Below are 12,167 nucleotides of genomic sequence, written 5' to 3' on the forward strand. Positions count from 1 at the left end.
GGGGAGCCCCGCACATTGGGAGCCCCACCATTATGTAAACGAAATGCCTCTCTGCACTCCCTGCTGGAAAATCGCAGCTGCGGCAGAAGATGTCTGAACCACTCCCGGGACGAGGCTGAAGGGGCCAGAGCCAGGGCAGGCTTTAAGTAATCACAGCCTAATCACATTGTAATTACACTGGCAATCAGTGCGTTCTTTTTTTAAAAAAATTAAACTGTCATTAAGTGCAACATAGAAACAGAAATGGTTTTGCAAACAGCAGAAGACCAGAAAGGTCAGACTGAAGGCCTGATTTCCTACTTTTTTTGGAATTTTAAAAAACGCAACAGAGAGGTATGTGCTGGCCCTAAAAGGACGATAAATAGAGCCTTCTGAAAAATAGCTTCCTGCCTCCATTCCAACATAGAAAATCTGAAATAAGATGACTCAGTAGGGGATAAAGGAGGAAGTGCACAGGCTTCAAACTCAGACAGACCTGAATTCCAAACTGGTTCGAACACTAAAAGCCACTTGCCTTGGTGGGAGCCACCATCTATCTCCTCATTCGAATACTCTGCTTAAGGAGTAGAGAGGTGCGGTTGATAAAGACCAGCTACTATTTCATCAAGTGTTAGTAGCACTCACCTTTTTAAGCAAATGAGATAACATTTAAATAAAAGAATTTCATGCAATGACTTGACTTCCTCATGCAAAAAGATGGCAATAGTGATTTTTAATGAACATGTTCCATAAAGGACGAATCTGATACAAGTGCTTCTTTAATCCCTGTCCTTGTAATAATCACTTTTTTCCCAACCAAACACCAAACTTGTCATTATTTTTAGTGTTAACCTGGTTTAGTCATGTCCTAGTAGCCACTCCCTCCTTCTTAAGACAACAGGAACCTAATCTTGCTTTTAAGGTGTGGTCCTCAAATTTAAAACTGCATTAGAACCACTTGAAAGGCCTGCTAAAACACAGATGGCTATGACTGCCCCCAGAGGTCCTAATTCAGTAGGTCTGAGTGGGGCCCAAGAATTCACATTTCTAACAAATTCACAGGTTCTGCTGATTCTGCTGATCCAGGACCATTGGTTCAAGTGTGAACCAGTGCCTGAGCTAGGAAGAAAGGTGTCTCCACCCTCAGGCTCCATGCATGGGGCCCGTAACCAGGGGAAGGACGGGCACATGCCGGAGTCTCAGATTCTCAGGCGTTTTGCTGAGAACTCTGGGACAAGATTCTTTCTGGTGGATTTTAACCTGGAAAAATATGGCCAAAGGAGGCACTGAAGGCCATTTGTGGCATCGGGGAGAGCCTGTCTGAAACTGGAACTAACCCAAAGGAAGCAGAGCCAAGGGGTGCTTCCAGGTCAAAGTGTTTGAGTCCAGCAGTCAAGGGCATGCCTGGAGTCAAATCTCCCTGGGTCTTTCCAGCTTTTAGGATACCATACTTCCTTTTCTGCTTAGATAAGTTTGACTCAGCTCTCCTGCCACTTACAGCAAAATCCTGAAAATTAAGGTTGTTGGTTTTATTTGGTTGGTTTGTCTGTCTGTTTGGGCTCTCCACTTTGCTCCTAAATAGCAATTAACCTTACCTTTAAATTGTCTTCAATACCACCCTCATGTCAAATGTCTCAACCGATTCACCAACCAAAAAAAAAAAAAGATAAAAAGCAACGTCTCGGGAAAATAAACAACCTACCTATAGAGAATACACATCTCCCCAAGTTAACCTATCAATTTAACATAACTCTAATCAAATCCCTGCAGAATGGTCAATTACAAGATCAGGAACTTTTCAAAATTCAGCAGTAACAATTTAGAAAATAAAATGGGGGAAAAAATGTATTCATAAGTAACACAGAAAATATACTTCTGGAAAGTGACTAAACCAGAAATGCACAGGGTGTTTATAAAGAAAACCATACAGCTTTGCAGGAGGCAAACATGAATCAAAGGAAAAGGATAACATGTTTCTGGTCAGAAAAACTCAATATTGTAAAGCTGCCAGGTATTCCCACACTAATAGACAATTCGTGAAACTCACACACATCAATAAAAAAAAATATTTTTTTAATGCTGAAAACCTCAATAAAAACAGGAAAATGGGCCAAAGGAAATAAGGAAGCAATTAACACAAGAAGAAAAACAACTAGGCAATAAAAATATGAAAACACATGAAGCGTGCTCAGCCCGACAGCACTGTTGGGAGAGATGGGGAACAGGAGAGGCACCAGTGCTGCATTTCTAGGGGTAAGATAATAATCTGTATTAAAACCTCAAAAATATGCAGTTTTGACTCAAAAGCTTCACTTCTAGAAACTTACCCTAAGGAAATAATCAAATGAGGGCCCAAGAATTTTCATCACAGCATTATTTTTAATAGAGAAGTAAGAAAGGGAAAAAAACTAACATGTGAACAAATGTTTATTACCTGGATAGCGATTAAAAGAGGCATTTGTTGTACTTCTGTGAACTGCATTATCCTTTAAGAATTTTTAAAAATCGCTGCTGTCATCTTCTGAATGTGCAAATAACTCCATTATTTGAAACTCTTTCTATAATCATTTTTTATTTAAATAACTAGTTGGCCTAAAATTAGGTATATAAATTATGGTACACTTACACAATGGAATATTAATATATGTTCAATGATCTAGACTTACATATATGTATAACCACAGTTACGGGGAAAGCAGGTTATAAAATAACATATAGAATAAAATGTTATATGTTTTATAAATATACACATTTATATTCATTTTTATATATTTGCATAGAAAAGTCTACAGAATATACACAAAACATTAATAGTGGTTATGACTGTAATAGGATTGTTGAGTCTTTATTTTCCTCTTTTCATATATCTATATTTTCTCAAGTTGCTAAAATTATTATATGTCCTTTTAATTATAAGAAAAATAAACAATATAAATGTTAATTTTTTTTAGAAGAAGGGAGAAGCGACTCCACATGTGTGTTCAGGTGCTAATACAACAAAGTGCAAGAAATCATCTTTGTCCTTTCCTGTGACGTATGCAATGTAACACAAAACAGTACAATGCCAGTTCCTCCATATGGCACTTAGTGGAGGCAGAAAAAAAGATATATATATTCCTGTGACCTCTGGCATTCACCTAATTCTTCACTCAATCATCCACTGGCTGATCACATCCCATGGGCCATGCAAAGTGCTGGAAAGGTTACTTTAAAAACATCTGTTCTATAAAATCAGACACAAAATGCATTTGTTGAATTAGGGAGGTTTATGTTTTTTAGTTTTTCATAATTAAAATGTTCATCTGCTGCTGCCCTTAGAGTCTGAACATCCTGTACATGATTTCTCATAGTGAGTCACCATCTCTTTCCCCACCCTCACCCATAAGTACCCTAACTTTGGGGACAAAGAGGAGTAAGGCCACAGAGTTTGGCCCACAGTGCCTTAAATTAAAGGGTGTTTGAAAGCATTATCATGACATCCTATTCAAGGATGCAACTCAAAAGCCAGTAGTGCCAGGAATATCTGCAGATCACTCTGGGTTCAGTAAGTCCAAAAAGATGATGTAGCTGTTCCATATCATTAATGACCATCTTTCAGAAAGTGGTCGATACCCTCCAAGCTCCATCAGAAAACAGAAAACCCTAATGACCAGAATCTCCCTCCCTCTGCAGCCAAATATCTTGGCAGCTTTACAATGGCTCCATCTTGTGGATTATTCCTTCTGTGAGAAGAACTCACCATCCCCAAAGAAAAGCCCATTACAGAAAGTCAAGAAAGCAGAGAACCAATGGACATGTAACACATATTAAATCCTGCGCATGAATTACTGAGTAATTTGTTCCTTACAGCTTTTAATGTTTTAGGCAAGCCATTGATTTGTGAAAAGTAATACGAGACCCTTTAGATAAGTATGGAATTTGGGATAACTATGCCTCATCCTTTTCTTACCTAGATGGAATAAGACCATTTTAGTGAAGAAATTCCTATTTTATATAAAAAAAGAAGCAAGTTTCCCTCCCACCTTCTCTCTCTAGAGCTAGGTCAATATATACATATTAGGTCTGATAAGACCATCAATGAGTAGAGCTACAGCTGTATGAATATAGGAACAAATGCTGCTAATGTAAATTTAAATATATCCAATTAGTTTTTACTTGGTACTTTCTATGTGCTGGACATTATGAAATTTATAAAAGTAAAATGGCCTCTGTCCTCCACAGGCTTCCAGTTAAACCAGAGACACAAATATTTACATAAATAATTTTATCGCAAGATAAATCTGATACCTCTAATAACAGAAGAAGAAACACTATGTTATGGTGGCTCCCAGCACAGGCCTGGGTTGGAATTCAGGCTCTACCCATCACTAGCTATGTGACCTTGGCAATCAACCTTCTTTACCTCAGTTTCTTCATCTGTAAATTCTGCCTCTAGGGTTACTGTGAGGATTAAAGACAGCACAAATGGAAGTACTGCTAATATTGGTCTAATCATTACTAGCATATGAGGTAAGGATGGACTGATTATGACAAGGAAGGACCTGGCAGAGCCGTCCAGAGAAACAGCATCTGGGCCAAGTTCTGAATCACGGTAAGGATTTTACTGTGCAGCGATGGGCGTGAAGGGCTTTTCACAATTAAGGATTAACCTGAGCAAACACCTGGAAGTAGCAAGAAGAATGTCAATGACAACTGAGTGGGCTGAGGCTGTGGCTTCAATACCAGGCATCTGGGACATAGGTGGGGGGTGGAGGTGGGGGGCGGGGGCGAGGGGTGCAGAAGAAATGACACAGAGAGACAAGGCAGGCTGACATCTGACTGGAAGAAGGGATGAATGCCAGGCTAAAGGGCCTGAACATTATTCTGTAGGCAATGACAATTCAAGAAACAGGTATCACAGTGATGAAGAACATGGATTCTGGGTTTGAATTTTGGCTCCACCTCTTAAGAGCTGTGTGACCTCAGTCAGGCAAGGTGCCTAATCTTTCTGTGCCCCTGTTTTCTCACTTGTAATATGGGTGTCCTGATGAGTAAATAACTTTCTATGCAAAGTGCTTAAACCAGTGCCTGGCATGTAGTGACATATATAAATGTCGGCTTACAGAAAAGGTAGAGCATTGGCCTATGGCACCTCTTCCTGCAATACTGACAGCCCTTCAGAAAATTATCAGCAGTTGGTATGGGCAGTGACAGAGTCAAGGGCATTAAACTGCTCTTCAACCGCTCAAAAGATGCCACCACAAAAATAAATGTTCTCTTTTGGACAAAAACTTCTGTGGTCCGTGAAAAAATTTTATCTCCAAGGACAGATAAAAGTCAAAGCTGGCGCTAAACGAGCACACACACTACCGGAAGACATGACTCTGAGTTTGTCCCAGACTTTGTCAGATCACTGTGGCCATGCAAAGTCGCGAATTGCACCATTTATGAAAAGATGGGATCAGTGCTATTATAACTTTTGAATGACGGCAAAGGCTGTACTATGAACGGTGGGAAGGGAGGGCATGGGCCCAGTGTAGTCACAATGGCTCAGACAACCCCTCAGGCAAGAACTTACTTCCAGATCCATCCTTGACTCTAGGCCCTTCAGGCTTGGCCTCAGAAATAATGTTTGCATTGGCGTTATTCTCCATCTCAATCACAAAGTCACTGTCCTCCTCAAACTCAGGGTGGCTAAAGATCCAATCCAGTGCTCTTTCCAGGTTACTATCCTAATAAAACAAAATATTTTACAATATATGCAGTCCCCAGGACTCATTATATCCTGACCATTTGAACCAGGATGTCAAGCTGCCAGGACAGGAGGCCTGAATTCATTAGTCCTAAGTGCCTCTGAGTAAGAAGGTCTGACTCTGCATAGAAAGTGCACTTGGCATTTTGCAAGTCTCCCAATCGAGGTCTGTAATGAGATTCCCTGGAAAACAGTTCTGAGCAGCAGATCAGCATTCCAAAGCCCATATCAGTGTTAGCTCAGCATTTCTGTAGGCTGATAATGATAATGATGGGGTACAGAATGCCAAAGAGTATGACATTTGTTTGAGTGCAGCCCTTTTTAAGGCCACAGTAATTGCACATGCTACATTCTCTGCCAACTTTATTTTCTGCAGATAACATTGCAAGGCAGAGGGGTACAAATGTTAGTACCGTATTAGTGCCTCATCTCCCCAAATGTTGGCAGAATGGTTTAACTGCAGTAGAGGCAAGATTAATGCAATGATTAATGATGACAACACTGGTTAGTTAAATTATTTTAAGCTGAACTCCATGCAGTTCAAACCAATTGACCAGAAAAACATTTCCATCTCCCCGTTTGTGATATCACTAGCAGGGTAAAGAATTTGTTCAGACATAGAATCTCCAATAAAACAGCCAGGGAAGTAAACTAAGTGGAGTATAAGCAAGTGTCCTGAGTGAAACAAACACTGGTTGAGGTATTTCAAGCATTTTAAATGGAAACAGATTGTTTCAGCCACATTCCCATGAGCCAGTCGAGAGCTCCCATGACCTCAGCAATGCACCCCAGCAGGCAGCCAGTCAGGATAGGCAAGAAGGAGTCAGTAGCAGACAACCACTCAAAGGAAGGATGGGTTAAAAAAAAAAAAAGTACTTTCCCTCAATATTAAATAGATATCTGCACTGCAAAAGGAAGACTTCTATCTATGCTCTAGTTTCATGGTCCCTTATCTCGCAACAATATCAGAAAGTTCATGGATACTGAAAGAATCTCCTCTCTCTGCAGAGAGAAATAGAAGCAGAGATTTCCAAGCAGCTATTCAGTCTTCTCTATGGACTTTTGAGGGAATTTCTATAAGATCTTGGTATCAGAAAAGCATAATTTCTCCTAAAGAACTGGCTTATTGAGAGCACAGAATCTCACCCATCCCTCTTTGCTGTATAGCCACAAGCAAGCGCCAAGTCAAATCTCTGACCCTCTGCTAGTAAACATTAAAATGATACGAAGTTTCTTTCAATTTGGTCATCTTGCCTCAGCAGTATTATCTCCCTATTTTTTTCTCATCTCTATTCTTAAGCTCTCTGTATGATTCCCTCAATCATTGATTGGAGCTTTATATATACTGTATGCAAATAAATCTCTGTGGGCCATGGTGGGGTATAGAGTGAGGCAAACATGACCCAAAATGACCTAAGCACTTCGGAAAGTCTCAGTTGCTTCCGGCAGAAATACAAACCACGCCCATAAGAGGAGGGTATCCATACACACAGTCTTACCGTTGCTCGTAGCGCCTGAACAGCCTGATTTCGATGGAATCCCATGGAGGTAATGATAGCAACAATCTCCTCTGGAGGCTGGTTATCCAACCCAGTAGCACCAAAAACAGAGGCTCCAGCGGAAGCTGCTCCTCCATAACCAGGCATGGTCAACGGTTCGGCAAAATCTGGGGAAAATTGTCACACTCAGGCCTTTTTGCTTTTTGGTCTTGAAATAAACACTTTAGAGTTAAGAAGTAAAAAATACCTACAAAGTTGCAATAATCAAGACAGTCAGTACTGGCATAAGGATAAACACATAGGTCAATCAAATAGAATTGAGAGTCCAGAAATAAACATATATATATATATATATATATATATATATGCCCAAATTGATTTTCAACAAGGGTACCAAGACCGTTCAATGGGGAGAGGACAGTCTTCTCAACAAATGGTGCTCAATTACATAGTCACACGCCAAAGAATAAAGGTAGATCCTTACCTCACACCATATACAAAAATTAACTCAAAATGGGTCATTGACCTAAATGTAAGAGCCAAAACTACAAAACTCGAAGAGGAAAACACATGAGTAAGTAAATCTTTGTGTCCTTGGGTTAGGTAATGGTTTCTTAGATACGACACCAAAAGCATAAATGACAAAAGAAAAAATAGATCAATTAAACTTGATCAAAATTAAAAACTTTTGTGCTCCCAAAAACACCATTGAGAAAGTAAAGACAATCCACAGAACGGGAGAAAATATTTCCAAATCATGTATCTAAGATACTTGTATTCAGAATATTAAAAAAGAACTTTCAACTCAACAATAAAAAGACAAATAATCTCATTAAAAATAGGCAAAGGATTTGAATAGATATTTCTCCAAAGATATATAAGTGACCAATGTGAAAAGATGCTCTACATCATTATTCATTAGGATAATGCAAATCAAAACCACAATGAGATATCACTTCACATCCACTGAAGTGGCTATAATAAAAACAATAACAAGGGTTGGTGAGAATATGGAAAAATTGGAACCCTCATACATTGCTGGTGGAATGTAAAATGGTGCAGACACTGTTGACAACCATTTGGCAGTTCCTCAAAAAGTTAAACACAGAGTTACCATATGACACAGCAACTCCACTCAAGAGAAATGAAAACATATGTCCACACAAAAATTTGTACATTTATAGCCACATTATTCATAATAGCCAAAAAGTGGAACCAACCCAAATGTCCATTAATTGATAAAAGGATAAATAAAATGTAGTGTGTTCATACAGTAAAATATTATTCAGTCATAAGAAGGAAGTACTGATATATGCTACAACATAGATGAACCTTGAAAGCATTATGCTAAGTGATATAAACAAGACACAAAAGATCTCATTGTATGATTCCATTAATATGAAATGCCCAAAATAGGCAAATCCGTAGAGCTAGAAAGTAGATTAGTGGTTGTCAGAGTCTAGGAAGAACCGGGGGTGGAAAGTGACTGCTAATGTGTATAGGATTTCTTTTGGGAGGACAAAAATGTTATAAAATTAGACAGTGGTGATAGTTGTACAACTCTGTAAATTTACTCAAAACCATTGAAATGTACATTTTAAATGGACGAATTATCTGAATAAAGTAGATGAAAGTGAAAGCTAACTAAACAGTCCCCATTTTTCACGCGCATTTTTCTATACCAAGTCCTCCTCATCTCCTAGCTACAAGTATATCCCACATCTTTCCAGTGGTCTTTCTGCCACTGAATTATATACACGCTAAAGGGTGAATTATGTCTCAATAACGCTGTTATTAAAAAAGAGAGAGAAAAGACAAACACTGTGCCTTTTCTCTACAGGAAAGAGTAACCCTGGCCCCCATTACCGAGATTATGAGCTACAGAGTCATTTTCTGGAACACAGCCAGAGGACATGGAGGTATCAAGGCTTAGTGTCACTGAAGACGGCATCAGACTCCAACCACCCCACCTTCCCACCACCTACCTGGCTCTTCCATGTGAACGATGATCCAGTTAAAGGCCACCTCGGCTCCCATATTTCCAGTAAAGTACACGGCCTTCCGACACGCTTCCAGGGGGAAACCCATCTCAGCCAACTGCATCACCGACGACTCATCGATGTCTGATGCTACAGAGCACAACAGGACAGTCTGGTGTAAAAAAGTAAACGCTCTTTCTTCTTGTCTCAGCTTCTCTTCAGCCCTTATCCACGTGCTAGCTGAATAAAGTGCTATGTTGTTTGGCGTGCAGATGCTGGTGTAATGTGGTTTGGTTTTGTTTTAAGCCAGCCAAAGATTAAGCTATTTGAGTTGACCTACATCTTTGACCTCAATAGGAACCATAATAATTACCTGGACAATCCAAGCACTGAAAAAACAATTGTCTAATTTCGTATGGGGAGATTTAGTATATTTCCAGAACGTTTCAGCCTCTGAGTTCATACTCAAGACCTTTACAGCTGCCTCTCCTATGACTAAAATTTGAAGAGAAAAGCATTAGCTACAGGCCAGAAATCCTGTTCCTTAAATCTCACAGAAAGTGATAGCAGGCTTTTAGACCTATCAGCAATCAAAGGAAGTAATCAACCCTGAGAAACGGAGAGCCCAAATGTTAAGCGCAGAAGAAAAACATGTTTTTTAATTGTGTACGTTTAAGATATTAAAAGAGACAGCTTTACAAACCTAACTTGGGCTTCGACACTGAAGGTTTTGTTTTCTTTTATTTTCATAATAATATATTGATATTGGTAGAGATGTGTGTGTATGTATGCCTAAATATATGTGTATGTATACGAGTATATGTGTATACATATAAGCACATATGTATATACGTGTACATATATATGCATACAAATTTATAAGTGTGTATACATACACATGTGTGTATGTGTGTACACACGCCTATAGGTTTGTATGTATATATTTGTATATGTATATCCATGTATGTGCTTATATGTATACACATACACTCCTACACGGTGTTCTCAAATTGTACCAAAGGGGGGAAACAGGAGCACAAAACATACCCCTTCTGTTTTCTATGTCCTAAGGTCTCTAATCTACTGAAAATTCAGTCAAAGATGGCAATTAATAGAAGGATTGAGAAACAGAGACATCTGTTCCACAAAAATTATATTGAAAATGTGTTTATCAAACTTCTCTCTTATAAAGAAAATAACAGAACATGCTATTAAGGTCAAATTTTAAGAAAGCAATGACGTAGGACAGCAGTGATTCCCAAATTGCCCTGTGGTGTCCCCGTATCGTAGGAGAGATGTAATTATTGAACCGCAAAGCAAGGGGTTTCCATGGTTAAATAAATTTTTAAAACCTGCCTTCTCTATATTCTCCCCTTAGCAAGTCACAGTGTGCTTTATAGTGAAGATTCAAAAGTCCTGTACTTAAGACTCCTACAGTAAAACACTATAAAACCTTTCGGCATCTTGTTACACTCTAACGTTCCCTGGAATGCAGTCTAAGAAGTGCAGTGCAATAAGGAGTGTATGTATGTATGTAAGAGCATATACAGCAGCATGTGAGACTGAAAAGGTATAATTCCATTTTTGTGAAAAATAAAGTGAGCCACGCATAAGTAAAGAATAGCAGGAGGATATATACTAAATATGAATAGTGGGTACAGATGGATGATGAAACCATAGATGACTTTTATTGCTAATCCAGTTTCTAAATATCTCTTTACTTTATAATAAGAAAATAATCAAAGTTATTCCTTTTAAAAATCTGAGAAAGGCAAATTAACCCCAGATAATTCCATTTTCTCCTGTTAAGTAGCAGGTAATTGCCGATAAGACAGCAAGCTTAGATCTAATAGGAAATCAATGCCCAGACCATTAACACTGGGAAATGGCTGAGTGCTACGGTCAGAGACAAACTCCTCTGGCTGGTAAGTTCCACCACCCATCACCTCCCCTGGGGTAAGATCCTGCAGCCAGCTCTCTGGAGGATCAGGAGCAGCCAGCAAACCTCTCACAGTCCAGGAAAGGTCGAGTGGCACGAAAAGCACACTCGTCCTAGCCCTGGTTCTGGTCCCAGCTCTTGGGTCTCTGAATGTTCCTGGGTCTCAGTTTTATCCTCTGTAAAAGGTCACCTGTCCTGCTCTTCTTACTACAATAATGAAACGAGAATCTGAACTTTGTAATAGTAACATTACATACATCTGAAAGAATTTATGGAATAATAAATGCAATGTGACTCGTGGTAACCATTCAAAAGTATTGACAGCCACTGTTGTTATTACAATGAGATTATTCACAGAGGCAATGGTTTTCCCAAGATCCTCACTGATCCTAACAGCTTCTTCTAGAAATCAGCAAATCAGAATTGATTCAAGAAAGGAAAGGTGAAGGTCTAAGCCACATGATCAATCATTTGCAGTGTAAAACTCTTGACCTTCTAAGCTAACAATAGTTCATGTCCAGAAAGGCTTTGCAGACAAAAGTATTTAGAGCACTTAGTGTTAAACACTCCCTTCTCCTCCTAATTAATATCTGAACATTTGCTATAAATAGTTTCTGTTTTAATGTTCTTTTTAGAAAACCAAGGAGTATCAACTCCCATAGGATTAAGAACTAAAAGGCTACAAAATTAACACAAACCCAATGAAACTAATAATTTGAGAGTATTAATTAATACTACCACCATTATACCACCAATAATACCAACCAATAATACCACCATCGCTACCATAATGAAGTTGTGTGTCTTCATTATCTGTCCAGCGTCAAGACTATACAAAATAACTGGCCACTGCGCCATCACTACCGAAAGAGGCCTGTTCATGTGGCCAGAGGGAAGAAACGGCATCGTTAGCCCCCATTCACTCATGAGAAAACTCAAGCTCAGGGAAGTTAAGGAAGTTATTCTAGGTTATACAGTCATAAATGGCAGAGCCGAACTTCTAACCCAGGGCTGGGTGGCTCTCATGCTTAGGGTCGGTC

At 39.2% G+C, this 12,167-nt stretch overlaps 1 protein-coding gene across 2 annotated transcripts in view; it reads right to left on the minus strand.

Moving 5' to 3' along the window:
• USP13 (ubiquitin specific peptidase 13) overlaps positions 1 to 12,167 on the minus strand; it is a 107,686-nt gene that overhangs the window by 14,838 nt on the left and 80,681 nt on the right. For both annotated transcript variants that reach the window (XM_019626087.1, XM_019626088.1), the window contains exons 17-19: positions 9,195 to 9,338; positions 7,210 to 7,376; positions 5,537 to 5,690 (exon numbers count right to left, since the gene is read on the minus strand). In XM_019626087.1, the coding sequence (XP_019481632.1) occupies positions 5,537 to 5,690; positions 7,210 to 7,376; positions 9,195 to 9,338 (465 nt within the window). The remainder of the gene's footprint in view (positions 1 to 5,536; positions 5,691 to 7,209; positions 7,377 to 9,194; positions 9,339 to 12,167) is intronic.

Source organism: Hipposideros armiger, unplaced genomic scaffold, assembly GCF_001890085.2.
Source record: "Hipposideros armiger isolate ML-2016 unplaced genomic scaffold, ASM189008v1 scaffold_656, whole genome shotgun sequence".
Lineage (NCBI taxonomy): Eukaryota > Metazoa > Chordata > Mammalia > Chiroptera > Hipposideridae > Hipposideros > Hipposideros armiger.